The 17,773-nt window shown below is 44.0% G+C and overlaps 1 protein-coding gene across 7 annotated transcripts in view; it reads right to left on the bottom strand.

The window, feature by feature from the left end:
• The window catches only part of COG5 (component of oligomeric golgi complex 5), a 414,164-nt gene that overhangs the window by 238,840 nt on the left and 157,551 nt on the right, over positions 1 to 17,773 (bottom strand). For all 7 annotated transcript variants that reach the window (XM_073652205.1, XM_073652207.1, XM_073652206.1 and 4 more), the window contains one exon: positions 13,729 to 13,859. In XM_073652205.1, the coding sequence (XP_073508306.1) occupies positions 13,729 to 13,859 (131 nt within the window). The remainder of the gene's footprint in view (positions 1 to 13,728; positions 13,860 to 17,773) is intronic.

Raw genomic sequence — 17,773 nt, 5'->3', positions numbered from 1 at the left:
GTTTTGGAATTTCCAAGCCAAGGCTTGAATTCAATTGAAAATCTGGGGGTGACTGGAAGAGGGCTCTACACAGGAAATGCCCTCACAATCTGACAGATTTGGAGTGCTACTGCAAAGAAAAGTGGGCAAAGATTGCCAGCTCTAGATATGCCATGCTGACAGAATTCTACCCAAAAAGACTGAATGCTGTCATAAACCGAAAGGTTTCAACATGTACTTTAAGTATTAGTTTAAAGGTGTGCATATTTATACATCCAACATTTTTGTTCTTTATTTTTTTCCCATTCAATAATATTTCAGTTTATTTTGTGCAGCACGGTCTATCAGTGGTTAGCACTGCAGCCTTGCAGTGCTGGGGTCCTGGGTTCAAATCCCACCAAGGACATTTGCAAGGAGTTTATATGTTCTCCCCGCGTTTGCGTGGGTTTCCTCTGGGTACTACGGTTTCCTCCCACATTCCAAAGACACACTGATATATTGATAGGGAATCTAGATTGTGAGCCCCAATGGGGACAGTGCCCATAAGGTCTGTAAAGAGCTGTGGAATTAATGGCGCTATATAAGGCTGTGTGCACACGATGCGTTTTTAATGCGTTTCCGCAGCTGCGGAAACGCATTAAAAACGCATGGTAGAAGGGCAGCAATGTTCCCCAATGATAATCCGCATGTGCTGCGCACATGCTGAGGAAATTTCCGCTGCGGATTATCATTGCGGAAAAAAACGCAGCACTACCAATTATTTTGCGGAAGTGCTGCGTCTTCGCAGCCATTGACTTGCATTAGAACGCATGTATTCCGCATAACTGTATATGTAGATGCGTAATCCAAGCGTTCTAATGTGCGGATGGTACCCGGGTGTAGATGAGAGGAGAGTCTAATCCACACCCAGGTACCATTAAAAAATCTGTAAAAAAAGAATAAAATAAAAATTAAATGTATACTTACCTTCTGTTGGCCCGCGCACCGCTCCTGCTTGGTTCCCGGCACTTTGCAGTGAGTTGAAGGACCTGAGCTGACGTCAGAGTCATGTGACGGGTCACGTGACGCTGACATCGGCAGGTCTTTCAATTCACTGTTGCCGGCAAGGGAGAACGGAGTGAGCGGGACACCGGGGGCCATTGGAGGGTAAGTATACATTTATTTTTTTATTTTTACCACTCTCTCGGGTCACACTATATAAATCCATGCTATTTGCATGGATTTATATAGTGTGACCTAGTTGTCACAAGCACTTTCCAAGTGATGCTAATCGCTTGGAAAGCGCTTGTCAATCCGCATGCGGAAATGTCAGTGGGTAACCGCTCCATTTCCGCATGTCCCTGGCAGGAAAACGCATGTACAATCCGCATGTACAATCCGCATGCGTTTTTTCTGCCAGGGAGATGCAGAAACGCTCAGGACAAAATCCGGAGCATTTCTGCATCGTGGGCACATAGCCTAAGTGAGTAAAATAAATAAATACATTTTACAATTTAATCGTACAGATCATAGGTGACACTGAAGGTGTAAAAGTTCTAAGATATTCTTCTTGGTATGTTTTATTAAATGACAAAAAACTGGCATTTTAACAGGGATGTGTAGACTTTTTATATCCACCTTAAACACACCTATGTGAAGAACTATTGAACATCTATAGCTATAATTGCTTCAAATGTAATTTTATTTTGTGACCATATCAGCTTTGTGAAATAAAACTAATAATTTATGACTCTTCTTATAAGAGCAAATACATTTCTTCGTCTTTTTCAAATTCACTGCGCTACTGTGTACATTGCTAGGAGAAAATGTTGAAATTCTGTTCCGATACAAAAGGTTAAGAATCTGACATTAATAGCTGCATGGGTACAATCATTACCTGTTCTGAAACATCAGATGAAGACATCTGAAGTGGTGTTAAAAGATAATAAATGAGGTGCACAGTGGGGAACAAAAGGATGAAGCTCAATCTAATATACAACTAGATGAGCAGACAGACTGGAGAAGAGGGCTAAATCAATACGTCAATCATCACTAGTCAGCTAGTCACAGCTGGGCTAAATCCCACCACAGCTTCTTTTGATATGCTGAGGACAAGGTTGCTCTGTCACTCTTTTCAATACATGTCACATCATATCTGAATATTCTGTCGTTGCACCAGCCTATATATCTGATAGCAATACAAGCTCTGTAACCTTTGTTTGTGATAAAATGCACACATATAGAACACGCTCATCATACTAACCCAGAGATAGCCAATTCATTTTCACAAGAGGTCACATGAGAGACCACGACTGTTATGGAGAGCCAAACCAATATGCTGAATTTAATTCTGTTCAATATTAACATTCACATATTATTTTATATTAATATTTTATTGCTCGTTATTGAGCAGATCAAACCCCTATAATTGACACAATGTTTCTATAATTCAGCCCTTGTACCATGATCAACAGCTCTCCCAAAACAGTATGACGTTCATACAGGACCCACACACAGTATGACACCACCATTGTCCCAAACACTGGAGGGATGGTCACACAGCTCCCCACACAGTATGCTTCACCCCACAACCCCCCTCCCCAATACAGTATGATGCCCGCAGACAGAGTCGGCGTCAGCACCCGGGCAAGGGCTGGGGCCCTGGACCATCAGAGGCGCCAACTAGTTGTCGGGGCCCGGGCAGCTTCCCCGGCATCTGTGCAGCCAGGACCGCCGGCGCTACTTGATTGCCGGCACTACTTGATTGCCGGCACTTCACCAGACATAGCTGTGCGGCTGTGTCTGGTAGTAATGGCGCGGCAGGGGCGACAGTGTACCTTTAATTTTGCTTGTGTGTCGCCCATGCCGCATCATTACTAGCAGACACAGCCGCACTGCACACTGCGCGCCGCCATGTCTGAAGTGCCGGCAATCAAACACCGCCGTAGGTCCTGCACAGATGTGGGGGGAGCGCCCCGGGACCCAACAGCGAGTGGGCCCCTCTGATGGTCCAGGGCCCTATGTCTGTGACACGCCGGAGGCCCTGCACAGATGAGGGGGAGCACCCTGGGCCTCAACTGTGAGTGGGCTCCTCTGATGGTCCAGGGCCCCATGTCTGTGACACGCCGGCAGCCCTGCACAGCCACATGACAGAGGAGATGAACTGGAGACAAGACTGGGGGCAGCTGAGTGAGGCTTGTTGCCAGCTTCCCCAATCCCAATATTAAAAATATTTCTAATGTGTCTGTGTGTATGTCAGTGTATATATATTTATGTCTGTTTTATGTGTGTTTTTAAGAATTTGTGTTCAAATATGTATGTATGCCTGTATGTGTACGTATTTGTGTATGTGCACATATCTGTACCATGTGCATGTGTGTGTGTGCATGTCAGCCTACTGTGTGTGTGCGTGCATATCAGCCTACTGTGTAGGATGAGGGGACAGGCTGGGCCCTGTGTTGTATACCTACAGTTGTGCTCGAGGTAATTTGGAGGGAGACCAAAATTTTACTTTTTGGCCACAACTATAAACGTTATATTTGGAGAGAGGTCAACAAGGCCTATGATGAAAAGAACACCATTCCTACAGTAAAGCACGGAGGTGGATGGCTGATGTTTTGGGGATGTGTGAGCTACAAAAGCACAGGAAACTTGGTAAAAGTTGAAGAAAAGATGAATGCAGCATGTTATCAGCAAATACTGGAGGCAAATTTGCACTCATCACTCCGGAAGCTGTGCATGGGACGTACTTGGACGTTCTAACATGACAACGATCCAAAACACAAGGCCAAGTCGACCTGTCATTGGCTACAGCAGAACAAAGTGAAGGTTCTGGAGTGGCCATCTCAGTCTCCTGACCTCAATATCACTGAGCCACTCTGGGGAGATCTCAAGCAAGCAGTTCATGCTAAACAGCCCAGGAATTTACAAGAATTGGAGGCTTTTCCAAGAAGAATGGGCAGCTTTCTCATGTGAGAAATTAAAGAACCTCATCCAGAACTTCAATAAAAGACTTCAAGCTGTCATTGATGTTAGAGGGGGCAATACACTGTATTAAGAACTGGGGTATGTGAACTTTTGATCAGGGTCATTTGGATGCTTTTGGCTGTCATTAAGATTTAAAAAGAGAAAAGCCTTAGTTACTTACCGGTAACGGGATTTTTCGGAGCCCATGACAGCACCACGTGAGAGAGAGGATCCGCCCATCAAGGACAGGAAACCTACAGGTTAAAAAGGGCGGCCCTCTCTTCCCGCCTCAGTTTAGTTAACAGAGCATGAGAGTACCGCCAAGGTTAGTTACAACAAAACATAATCACATTAAGTACATTACTTTTCATCAATTTCCCGCAAGGGTGCACAAAAAGAAATCAACTCTACGGGAGTGCACAACACCAGTGAAGGGAGGGAATATACGGGTGCTGTCATGGGCTCCGAAAAATCCCGTTACCGGTAAGTAACTAAGGCTTTATTCGGTCTCCCATGACAGCACCACGTGAGAGAATTACAGAGACGAAGGAAATTAGGGAGGGACCACAGCTTGAAGCACCCTTCTCCCGAAAGTGAGATCTGCAGAGCCACCCAGATCCAATCTATAGTGCCTATAGAAAGTAGAGGGAGAAGATCAGGTGGCAGCCTTACAAATTTCCTCAATGGAAAGCCCTGTCTTCTCTGCCCAGGAGGTTGATACCGCTCTGGTAGAATGTGCCCTCAATCCCTCCGGTATCTCTTTATCCCCTGAGGAGTATGCGAGGGAAATGGCCTCCCTGATCCATCTAGCGATTGTAGCCTTTGAGGCCTTACAACCCTTTCTAGCCCCCTGATAGCATATAAATAGAGACTTATCCTTTCTAAAGCCACGTGATACTTCTAAGTACTTTAGTACGCACCTCCTAACGTCTAAAGTGTGAAGCCTCTCCTCCTTTTGATTTTTGGGCGGGAAGCAAAAAGTCGGGAGAACTATCTCCTGGGTTCTATGGAATCGAGTGGCCACTTTAGGAAGAAAGGCTGGATCAGGTTTTAATATAATCCTATCATCCAGAATCTGCGTAAATGGAGGGCATATTGAAAGGGCCTGTAGGTCACTGACTCTCCTGGCTGAAGTTAGGGCTACTAACAGGACCGTCTTTAGGAAAATAATTTTGGGGGAGACTAAATCTAGTGGCTCAAAAGGAGGACTGGTCAAGGCATCTAATAAAAAATTCAAATCCCAGGGAGACATCCTTACTTTGGTAATGGGTCTACACCTAAAAGAAGCTTTTATAAAACGGGCTATCCAATAGTTATCTGCAATATTGGAAGAAAATAAAGCTCCCAAAGCCGACACCTGTACTTTCAAGGTACTGGTAGTGAGACCCAATTCTAAGCCCCGCTGCAGAAATTCCAGAATTTTCCCAATAGGGGGCGCACCTTAACTTCTGCAAAGGACAGAAACTTCCTCCAGGTCCTGGCATAAATACGGGTGGTAACAGGTTTTCTGCTAGCCAGGAGAGTATTTACTACATTTGCGGGGAATCCTTTGTTGGTCAATAACACCCTCTCAAATTCCACGCCGTCAATGTAGACTCGGGGTTGGAGGATGGGAAAGTGGCCCCTGAGTGAGGAGGTCCGGAATCTCCGGAAGAACCCAGGGATCTGATATGGACATCTTCCGGAGACAAGGGAACCACGGTCTTTTAGGCCAAAAGGGGCATATGAGTATCACTCTGGCCCGGTCTGCCCTAATCTTTCTTATCACCGCTGGGAGCAGGATCATAGGAGGGAAGGCATATGCCAGAGGAAATCTCCAGGGAACCATGAAGGCATCCACTGCCAGGGGTTCTTCTCTGGGGTCTAAGGAACAAAAATTTTCCACTTTCCGATTGGCTCTTGTTGCGAATAAGTCCACAGTCGGAAGGCCCCACATTTCTACGATTCTGGAGAATATTTGCGTATTTAGGGACCACTCTCCCTCTTTCACGGAAGTAAGGCTGAGGAAATCCGCTGTGATGTTTTCCTTCCCTTTTAGATGAGTAGCCGAAAGAGAGGGACAATGATCTTCGGCTTTCAGCAGAAGTGCGTTCGCTACCCTCATCAAGTTTCTTGAGCGGGTTCCCCCTTGGTGGTTTATGTAAGCTACCGTGACTTGATTGTCCGAGAGTATACGGACATGCTGGCCCTGTAAATATATAAGGAACTCGTTGAACGCATGCTGCACCGCCAGAAGCTCCTTAACATTTGATGACAACTGTCGCTCACTGCTTGACCGGGTTCCCTGCACTAATCTCCCTTCAAAGTGAGCTCCCCAACCTGTAGCACTTGCATCAGTGGACAAGACTGCAGTTGGACTACATTCCCAGGGAACCCCTTTAGCAAGATTGTCTTGTCGCAACCACCAACGAAGGGACCTTATGGCACGAGGACCTAGCGTAAACTCACGGTCTAGATGCCCCTCTAAAGCTGCGTTATTGTACAACACATCCCACTGAAAAGCTCTTGAATGTAATTGTGACCAATGAACCGCAGGAAAAGTGGAGGTGAAGGTTCCCAATAGTGATATGGCCTTACGGAGTGACATAGAAGGTTTACGTATACATTGTGCTACCAACCCCCGGATTCTATCAATTTTTTCTTCCGGAAGACAACATAGCTGTTTCCTGGAATCTAATATGACCCCCAGATATTGTTGTACCTTGAGTGGAGATAGTCTAGACTTTTCGAAATTTAGAAACCACCCCAAGCTCTTTAAGACCGACATGGTCTCCCGAAGGTGGGTCTCGCACTGAACCAACGAGTTCCCCACTATCAGAAGATCATCCAGGTAAGGGATAATTAGAATGTCCCTTTCTCTTACGTGGGCCATAACTTCCGCCATTACTTTAGTAAAAACTCGCGGGGCTATAGCTAAAAAGAAGGGGAGTGCAGTGTATTGAAAGTGTTTAACCACCCCGTCATTTTCAATGGCCAGCCTCAAGTATTTCTGATAGTCACTATGAATTGGGATATGGTAATAAGCATCTTTGAGATCGAGCACTACCATATAGCAGTGGGGAAAAAGTAACTTTATTACGGATTTTAAAGACTCCATTTTAAAGGTGTGTATTTTAAGGAAATTATTCAGGGATTTCAGATTGTCCTGAAACTTCCATCCGGTTTCAGAACCAAGAAGAGTGGGGAGTAGAAACCAAGACCCTTTTCAGCCTCCGGAACCTCAATCAGGACGTGCTTTCTTATTAGGGTTTGTACTTCCGAAACGAGGGCAGCCTGGCGTTCTGGGGAAGAACTGGAGGGAACAACCATGAATCGTTTGTGAGGCAATGCTTTAAATTGAAATTTAAGACCATACTTAATCAGGCTTAAAATCCAATTACTATGAGAAATCTGTTCCCAAGCTGGGACAAAAAATGACAATCTCCCTCCCACCTGGGCTGGGCTGATTGTGTATCCCCTGGCTTCTGCTCAATTTTTGGAGACGGACCAAAGAGTAGACCTCTACCTTTTCGACCCCTTTCGTTAGACTTGTCTTGCTCCCTGAAATATCTCTTCCGGAAAAATTTCCTCTTCCGGTACGATCTCTTAAAGGAGGGTAGAGGTACTGATGGAAACCCCCTCTTAGGGTCCCCAGCTTATGCCCAGACTCTGAACCCTGCAATGCTTTGCCTATTTCTTCCCTTATTAAAGTTCTTAGGCCTAGGGAAAAATCTGGGGTTTCCTCCGACATCATTTTGCTAATACAAAGCTGGCATAACCTCTTGCTATATGAATCAGGGAGTGGACAGCTGCATAAGGCACATTCTCTGTGCTTGGATTTCGAGGAACATTTCTTGCTCTCAAAGAAAGTTATAGATAGAAAGAAGGAGGAAACATTAGTAGAACTTTCACGAAGATTCCACTCACCCCACAGAGCCTTCGGTACCATAGAAGCAGAGGAATCCAACATGCATGGCGAGGAATCACGCCGCACCGGACCGTCCTTCCTGCTCTTAGTGACAGCTCTTCTAGCCGAACGACCAGACCCTAGCCGGGAATGGCGCTGCGCCACTAGTTGTGAGGGCTCCCCAGAGGGCTGCTCCTGCAGCAGATGTTGTTGCCTAGGTGACAGCTCTTGTGAATCTTCCATAACTTACAGTGTAAGAATGGGCTGGGAAGCACCTCTGTATGTTACCAGACCCTTTATATACTGGCCATACCAGTACCATGGGTGGGTGTGTGCTCTTTTTTTTTTTACCTAGGAGGGAGTTACCTGCTCCTTGGTCTTCCTCCCCAGGTGGCCAGGTGGGTTCCAGGTGGGATCCTCGCCGCCACTTAATCCCCCGGCATTCAGCTGCTCGCACGCAAAATTCAAACGAGCTCCGCCCCTTCCGGTGACGTCACAGGGACTCCCTGCCCGGCGCACCGGAAGTCACGTCAGTAGGTCGCGCCTGTCACGTGCCCCGCCGGTGCGACCTGGATCTCCTGCAAATTGTAGCAGGGGGAGGAAGCCCGCTAGCGGCCCCACACCTGGCGGACATCTACCTCCCCGTGAGGCGATGTCGCGCCTGCCGCAACGCTCACGGAGGCGCCCCACTGAGCCCTACCGTGGCGTCTCCAGAGGACCGGGACGGACCGGCTCCAACCACCTGCTGTGGCCCTCTCTGGGACAGGAGTCCATCTTCTGCAGGTAAGCCTGCGAGGTCTCCCATCATGGACAGGAAACCTAAACTGAGGCGGGAAGAGAGGGCCGCCCTTTTTAACCTGTAGGTTTCCTGTCCTTGATGGGCGGATCCTCTCTCTCACGTGGTGCTGTCATGGGAGACCGAATAAACCTAGTAGTTTGACAATGAATGGCTTCACCCAACCAATAACCATGAGTCGAGAAAAAGTTTTTTTGTTGTCATTCATATTCTCTGAAACAAGGCCAAAAAAGGAAAAATTCTGCTGGGGTATGTAAACTTTTGAGCACAACTGTATATTTCTCCACTGTATCTGTGCATCATGAATGGTGGTATGTGCTAAAGGGGCCCACTGAGACTCTTTCGCTCAAAGCCCATGAAAACCTGAAGCCGGCCCTGCCCCCAGATACATGATGCCCCAAAGTCCGCAAAAAAGTGTGACCTCAACACAATATGATGGCCTCCACACAGTATGATTCTCCACAGCCGCTCAACATAGAATGATGACCACCACAGTATGATCGTCCACAGCCCCCGCATCACAGTCTGATGTCGCCACATTCTGAGGATGCAGATATCTGTTGAATCAGATGGGGGTGTGTAAGGTGGACGCAGCATGCCGCCCTAAGTTTGCCCAGGATTGTTCTAATCTATTTTCACTTTTATTTGCTTTACTAATTATATGTTTATTACCCAAATCACAATGTCGTTTTCTATTAATGTACATATACATTTCATTTGTCCCAATATTAATCAATTTTAAATCTGCCACTATTTGCACATATCATCCCCAAAGTATGTCCATCCAGGCTCAATTTACCTCTCATTGCCATTCAAACCATCCTTTAGTAGTTCCAGTGCTCTTGGTCAATCGTGCGAAATTTAGTCTCTCTTAGGCTATGTGCCCATGATGCAGAAATGCTCCGGATTTTTCCTGAGCGTTTCTGCATCTCCCTGGCAGAAAAAAACCCATGCGGATTGTACATGTGTTTTTCCTGCCAGGGACATGCGGAAGTGAAGCGTTCTTCACATGCATTTCCGCATGCGGGTTGACAAGCGCTTTCCAAGCGATTTTAGCATCACTTGGAAAGTGCTTGTCAACTTGGTCACACTATATAAATCCATGCAAACGGCATGGATTGATATACTGTGACCTTAAAGAATGGTTAAAAATAACAGATCACGGTACACTGCACTGAAGGACCTGCCGTCACATGACTATGAAATCAGCGCAGGTTCTTCAGTCCACCGCGATCTGCCGGCATGGGAGGACGAGTGCAGCAGGGGCCATCAGAAGGTAAATATAATATTTATTTTTTATTTTATTCTTTTTTTCACAGGTACTATGGTACCCGGGTCCGGAGGAGAGTCTCCTGTTCTCCAGACCCGGGTATCATCCGCACATTGAAACGCGTGGAATGCGCATCTACACATGCAGTGATGCGGAATCCATGCGTTTCAATGCAAGTCAATGGCGGCGAAAATGCAGCACTTCCGCAAAATAATTGGTAGTGCTGCGTTTTTTTCCGCAATGATAATCCACAGCGGAAATTTGCACAGCACATGCGGATTATCATTGGGGACCATGGCAGGCCTTCTACTATGCATTTTTTAAGCGTTTCTGCAGCGTTTTTGCCGCTATGGAAACGCTTAAAAAACGCATCGTGGGCACACAGCCTTACCTGGCTTTCTGCGAGCATAACTCTGCTCTGGAATGGGTCTATAATGGAGTTTCTCCTGTGAGGGATGATGTCACTAGAAGGGGCAGAGCCTCCTTCTTTACAGTGCAGAGCTTATATCATATATCATGAAGCAATAGTGTGTGTTTGTACTGGTAACTAAGAGGCGAGTACAGCAGGTGAAATAAGTATTGAAGATGTCACCAATTTTCTTAGCAAATATATTTATATTGGCAACAACCCATTCCATCCACAAAGGCAAAACAAATAAAACCATAGATGTCCATAAATAAAAGTTATGTGTAATAATGAGAAATGACACAGGAAAAAGTATATGCTGCATATGACAGAAGATTATCCTCTACCATATGCTTCAATAGAGTGGAATTTGCGGTTCCACATCACCAATTTGTCAGCAGCAAGCAACTAACACAATTCTACACTGCCTACTAATTATACAATCTGTTGTGGAGTGGTGCAGTAGAGTTGAGCTCTGCTGAAAACCAGCTAACAATGATGTAAAACTACACAAGCAGCTACAATTATGTAGATGACAAAACATAAAATTCGCTTAGGCCCTAAACAGATTATTAGCAATTGAGTAAAGGATCTGGCATATCAGATTTTAGACTGCCGATCCTTTTGTTCTCCATGAAATAAGCCTCCTGCAGAGATGTCTGGCAGTGGCCATCTCATGGAGCGAGTGCTTTTATGTAGGGAGAGTCAGTCGAGATAGCTGCAGGCCAAACGATAGGTCCAACATCATAATAAAGGCAGACAGTTATGTAAAGTGTATTAAGGGCTTTAGATTAGCTTGCTAACTCAGAGAGGTAGGGATAGTATAGAGCACACAGGAGACGAGAGAGAGGAGGGGTCTGCTCTCTCATAGAGCAAGCACTCCTATGAATAGGAGAGGCATGTGAGATAGCTGAAGTCCGAACGATAGGTCCAACCATTATTAGGCTGACAGTTATCTGAAGTGAATGAAGGGCTTTAGATTAGCTTGATAACTCAGAGAGGTAGGGCTAGCATGGAGCACACAGGAGAGGAGATCAAGAGGTCTGCAGCACTAAGGAGAAACAAGTGTTAGGAAATGTAGTTGTAGCAGATATGAATAGGATCGCCCATTCAGTTATGTGAAGCTGCATGCAAAGAGGGGCCAATAAATATTAAAAAAAAAAGACACAAAGGTACAGCAAAGAAACATTATGTAGGTTAGTCTGTACATTAAGTATGCATTTACTATGCATTGTAAAAAAATAATGCAATTGTGTGAATAACTCTTTAAATATAAACAAAAACCACTGCGCTAGGAGGATTAAAACTGAACTACCCCAAAATACTGCTCAAATGGATACTGAAAAGAGCAAGCAACTGACACTTAAAAAATTCTTGAAGAAAAAATCACTACCTCACTTTTCCTTCAAAAAATTTTTAAGTGTTAGTTGCTTGCTCTTTTTAGTATCCATTTGAGCAGTATTTAGGTGTAGTTCAGTTTTAATCCTCCTAGGAGTGGTTTGGTTTATAATTGTATACCTCAAGTGCATATATGAAAACGGGTGTATATATCCACTTGCTGATTTTAGTTATTTTATCCCCTACATTGACTGAGCGCAGGTGTAATATTACTATATAGATTGTGTCCATTAAGGCTATGTGCCCACGATGCAGAAATGCTCCGGATGTATCCTGAGCGTTTCTGCATCTCCCTGGCAGGAAAAAAGCATGCGGATTGTACATGCGGATTGTACATGCGGATTGTACATGCATTTTTCCTGCCAGGGACAAGCGTAAGTGAAGCGTTCTTCACATGCATTTCCGCATGCGGGTTGTCAAGCGCTTTTCCAAGCGATTTAAGCATCACGTGGAAAAGTGCTTGACAACTTGGTCACACTATATAAATCCATGCAACCGGCATGGATTTATATAGTGTGACCAAGTTACTAGTTAAAAAGAAAGTTAAAAAATAAACATTATACTCACCTTCTGATGGCCCCCGGTCTCCTTAGTGATGCGTCTCCCCGGCAGCTCGCGATGGTCTAAAAGGACCTTCCATGAAGTCATTCCAGTGGTCGTGTGACCTGTCACATGATTAAATGACGTCATGGAAGGTCCTTTTAGACCATCGCGAGCCACCGAGGAGCCAGGATGCATCACTATGGAGATCGGGGGCCATCAGAAGGTAAGTATAATGTTTATTTTTTATTTTAATTTTCTTTTTTTTTTTTTACAGGTACTATGGTACCCGGGTCTGGAGGAGAGTCTCCTCTTCTCCACATCCAGGTACCATCCACACATTAAGTCGCTTAATATCCGCATGTGCACATGTAGTCATGCGGATATTAAGCAATTCAATGCAAGTCAATGGCAGCAAAAAGGCCGCGCATACGCAAAATAATTGTTAGTGCTGCGGATTTTTCCGCAATGATAATCCGCATCGGAAATTTCCGTAGCATGTGCACAGCACATGCGGGTTATCATTGGGGAACATGGCAGACCTTCTACCAGGCAATTTTTAAGTGTTTCTGCAGCGGAATTGCCGCTGCGGAAACGCTTAAAAAACGCATAGTGGGCACACAGCCTAACTCTTTAAATAACTGGATCTTGAGCTTTTGCCCATTATACAGAAGAATTGTGCCCTTTTTAAGTTAGTAGTCAGAGGCAAGTAAAAGTCTACATAAAGCTTAGCCCTAGCATTGGTTTCAAGGCTGTTTTTGGCGAAACTTGGAATTAAATAAGTAGAAACTTCGAACTAAGAAACTAAGTAAAGGAGTTATTGAGTCTTTAAAAACATGATGCTTAATATAATAAAAGCTCTCTTACATATCTTATGCAAGCTCTCTTACATATAAATAAGTTCCTTAAAGGGTTATTCCCATCTTCAAAGAAGGTTATAGTAATTTTTTAATTTGTTGTTTGTTAAAATTTGTAACAGTTTTTGAAACATTAATATTTTTTTACCAATCAATGCCTAGCAAAGGTGGGCAAGCATACAATCATCCATGGCTTTGACCACATATAAGGAGAGTAAGTTAATTTTTAGTGGAAGTAACCATGGATACCTAAGATACCCCATGTGCAGGGCATTGCAGTAAGTGACATAGCGAATCAGAAAAACTATACTACATCTCTAATTGGAGGTATTTGCTAATATTATTATTATTACACCTATTACATATTGGGATAGAATCTTGGAGATGGGAATACCCTTTTATACTGAAGGTATAGGCACCTACAAAGAATATTAAAATAAATATGTAGGGCTACATTTATTTATAATACAACATAAATAAAGATACCGACACTGTAGGACAGACAAAATAGTGTTATCAAAATATACTGTTTCAATAAAGTATTGTCAAAAATATTGCAAGAATATTTGGTGAGATTTAGAAGTGTAAGATACTTTATATTGGGTTAGAAGTAGAAAAGCAATACAAATGACAGTGAAAAGGGTTATTTACCTGGGTCTCAACTCCCTGCTCCAGCAGACGCTTTGCCTGGTTTTCGACTTCAAGGCGTGCTCTACCAACGAAAAGCAGATCGTTCTTGATAACCTCTATTCCTGAAAGGTCCACCCCTTGAGAAAGGTAGTCTAGAAAACATAAAATATGTTTTAAGTGATAGCTTATGGGGAGATCGCTAATTCAGGTATATTCTACAAGCAGATAAATATAGAAATTGTGGTCTTTATACTATTAAACAAGTTAAATTGTGTAGATGACAACCATTGCAGGAACTTCATTATCAGTCATTAAGCTTCTCACCAAAATAAGACAGGTGATTTTAAAGAGGACCTGCCAACTCTACAGATGTCTGATTTTCTTAAAAAATGTTTTGCAATTCAGAGCATGTTTTCTCGAGACACTGCATTTTACAATTCCTGTTATTCCTCCTAGAATTTTATGAATTGATAACTGGGTGTAACCAATTGGTGGTGTGTTCCTACATTGTCCAATTAGACCTAACACTGCCAGAATTTTTATACTAAAATCACATCTTGATTAATTTTGCTTAAAACCCATTGCACTGGTGCACAGAAGCTAAAATCTGAAAATTATGTCACTGTCTAAATATTTCTAGACCGAACTGTACATGTCTCAATTACATTTGCTTTTGATCAGTGTTAGATTGTCTTTCATGATGACTGTGTCAAGCTCCCGCTATGGTGGACTAGCTTTTTCATGTATTTCTTTTATTAAAGGATATCACAGCTGTAGGAAGGACGGACAGGGAAGTATCGGGGGGCAATTCTAAAAGGACTTGTGGAATTTGGAATGAAGCCCCAGGTTTATCTGAGATTTTGAATTTAATACGGAAAATCCACGTCACATTTGTGATGAATTCCCAAGAATTTAAATTCTCCATTGCATGTTCATTTACACATGCCTAACTATCCATAGTGTGCAGGTGAGAGGTGTTCAAGTTTCATCTTCTTTGCTGCTACAATACGCTGCTGATTTTTGGCCAACAAATCATAAAGCAGAAAATCTACATAATTTCCATTACATGTTAACGTAGCCTAAAAATAACAACATAAAACAACATGTGAATCCTTTGTGCCTGGTTTTCAACTTTGTTATTTAGTGCCAATCAGCAGGGTATAAAACGTCTCCATCAAAATCACGGCCCGGTAAGAATTCAATTTTTTACTAGGTCATCAGTAAAACAATCGTTTGTTACATTTCATTTTTGGAAAAGTGAAATGTAAGCCCTTTATCCATCCCATTAAAAGATCCACTGGAAATGTGGAACACGCTTAAGGAAGCACTTATTATGCTGACACCATTTGTCAGGAAATCAATGAATCAGAACAAAACTACGCAAACAAATATTTGTAAAGGGAAATGCCATATCCATCTGTGAACATCAATGCCCGCTTCATACATTACAGTAGTCTGACACTTTAGGATCAGGAAAAGCTAAAAATCATCTTCAATATTTGGCACTAGGATGCATCACCTACCCATTTTATAAAAAGAAAGTCTGCTTGCTGTTTCTGTGATTGCAATGCACTCCAGCGGGTTCAATATGCCTCTATGCACAACTTAAGAGAAACATACCATTGCTCGCATATGATCCCTCTCACTGCCTCACAATATACCGTATTTTTCGGACTATAAGACGCACCAGACCATAAGACGCACCTAGGTTTTAGAGGAGGAAAAAAAAAAAAATTAAGGCAAAAATGAGTTCATGATGCACTTTTAAGGGGGAGGGGGTCTTCTGCTGACACTGGTATAGGGGGGTAATGTCCCCCAATTCTGACAATATCCCCCATCCTGGTATATATGCCCCCCCCCTTCCTTTTATATGTGGTCCCCATCCTGGTATGCATGGAACCCCTGCATCCTGGTATGCATGGCACCCCTCCATCCTGGTATGCATGGCACCCCTCATCCCCGTCCTGGTATGCATGGCACCCCTAATCCCTATCCTGATATGCATTGCACCCCTCATCCCCATCCTGGTATGCATGGCACCCCTAATCCCCATCCTGGTATGCATTGCACCCCTAATCCCCATCCTGGTATGCATGGTCCCCCTAATCCCCATCATGCTGCACATAAAAAAAAATAAACACTCCTACTCACCTTTCTTCTCTCCTCCAGCGCTGCGTCCGGACTGCCTGCACTGATCTCTCCATGTGAGCCGCGCATGGCGTCACTGCCATGCGCGGCTCAGAAGGAGAGATCAGCTGCCGGAAGTCACTGCTTCCCACACCGGGACTGTGTGCGCGGAGAGCAGTGACTTCACTCTCCTTCATAGCCGGCACACAGTGTAGCCGCGCTGCGGCTCCTGCTGCTGCCGGCTATCGCGTGTGCCCGCTTATTAAAGGGCTTGAATATTCATGCCCTTTAACATTGGGCACAGGCGATTCCGGCAGCAGCAAGAGCCGCAGCGCGGCTACACTGTGTGCTGCTATTAAGGACGCCCTATGGGCGTGGGGAGCAGTGAATATTCATTTTCTTTAGCAGCGGGGACAGTGTGGGCTGCAGCGGGCGGTTGCTGCCTCCTGTGCCCCACTACTCCACCGCTACCGCTTCCCCCACACCCCACATATATATACACCCCCCCAACATTCGGACTATAAGACGCACCCCCCATTTTCCTCCAAAATTTTGGAGGAAAAAGGTGAGTCTTATAGTCAGAAAAATACGGTAGATTTGTGTGTGTGTGAATGGTGGTTGCAGTGTCCTATGTGGGGCTGTACGAGTGCTCCTGGTGTTCATTGATGGTATAATGATTTCACAGATGTACTGCTCTATAATGTAAGAGAAGATGCTACCATCACTCCGTGCCCTTGGTAGATGTGCACTTTTTCAACATGACAATGATCCAAAACACAAATCTGTTGCATTTCTGAAGAACAGGGTGAAAGTGATTCACTGGCCAAGTAAGTCTCCTGATCTGAACCCAAACACCTATGGGGAATTCTGAAGAGAGTTAGCATCACTCTCCATTCAGCATCAAGGCTCTAAAAGAGGCCTTTCTTGAAAAATGGAAAGAGATGGAATATGTAGCCAATTTGTTTATTCCATGCCTAGAAGACTTGGTGCTGTCCTTATAAATCATGGCTGTCATACAAAATGCTAGATGTAGTTTTTGATTTGGTGTGCATTTATTTTAGCATCAACCTAATTTGAATAAAACTGAAGATTTTATAATAAGTTATATTAACTTTAATTTCAAGTTGTGGGTTAAAAAAATGTTCTATGAAACTCAGTCTTGTCAAAATTGTGTAAATTGTCGTTGTATTCAGTGAGATATTGATTAAAATGTTACTTTTCAAAGGGGGTGTACTCATTTATGCTTAGCACTGTATGTACATACACACACAGTATATTTATATACACACATTTTTTATATATTGTAGGGATTCACGCTCTCAGGTAGGCAGCGTTCACACAGGCATGGGATTCTTGTGTCAAAACAATGTGAAGTTTATTTGCACAGGTTGCACATCACCGAAAACAAAACCATAAACACAAAATTCCTAGCCTTGTCCAGGCGCTAACTAAACAAAATAGACCCTGGCTACTCATACACAGTTTAGCTAGCCCCAGTCTGGTAACAAACAAAAAATGGCTATTGTCCAAAACAACCACTGATACTTGCAGTTTGGTGCACACGGCATGTGCAGACTCTTCTCAGAGAGAGAGAACTAAGGAGCAGAAAAAAGCGCAATGGGGTCTTATCTAGTTTGACAGTAGAGATTAAGGCTGTGTGCCCACGTAGCATTTTTCAAGCGTATATGCTGCGGAATTTCCGCAGCGTAAACGCTTGAAAAACGCATGTAGATCCGCACCCCATGGTCCCCAATGGCATTCCGCAATGTCAATGCCCATGCTGCGGATTTTTCCGCAGCATATATGCTGCAGTCAAAAATCCGCAGCATGTTCATTAATTTTGCGGAAGCGCAGCGGAATCTATGTGCGGATGGTACCCAAGTCTGGAGGAGAGGAGACTCTCATCCAGACCTGGGTACCAAAGAACCTGTAAAAAAAA

Source organism: Phyllobates terribilis, unplaced genomic scaffold (genome assembly GCF_046119375.1).
Source record: "Phyllobates terribilis strain yellow unplaced genomic scaffold, ASM4611937v1 Scaffold_11__3_contigs__length_659146591, whole genome shotgun sequence".
In the NCBI taxonomy this organism is placed as follows: domain Eukaryota; kingdom Metazoa; phylum Chordata; class Amphibia; order Anura; family Dendrobatidae; genus Phyllobates; species Phyllobates terribilis.
The sequence above is the reverse complement of the archived record's forward strand: the minus strand, read 5'-3'. Positions and strand labels throughout refer to the sequence as shown.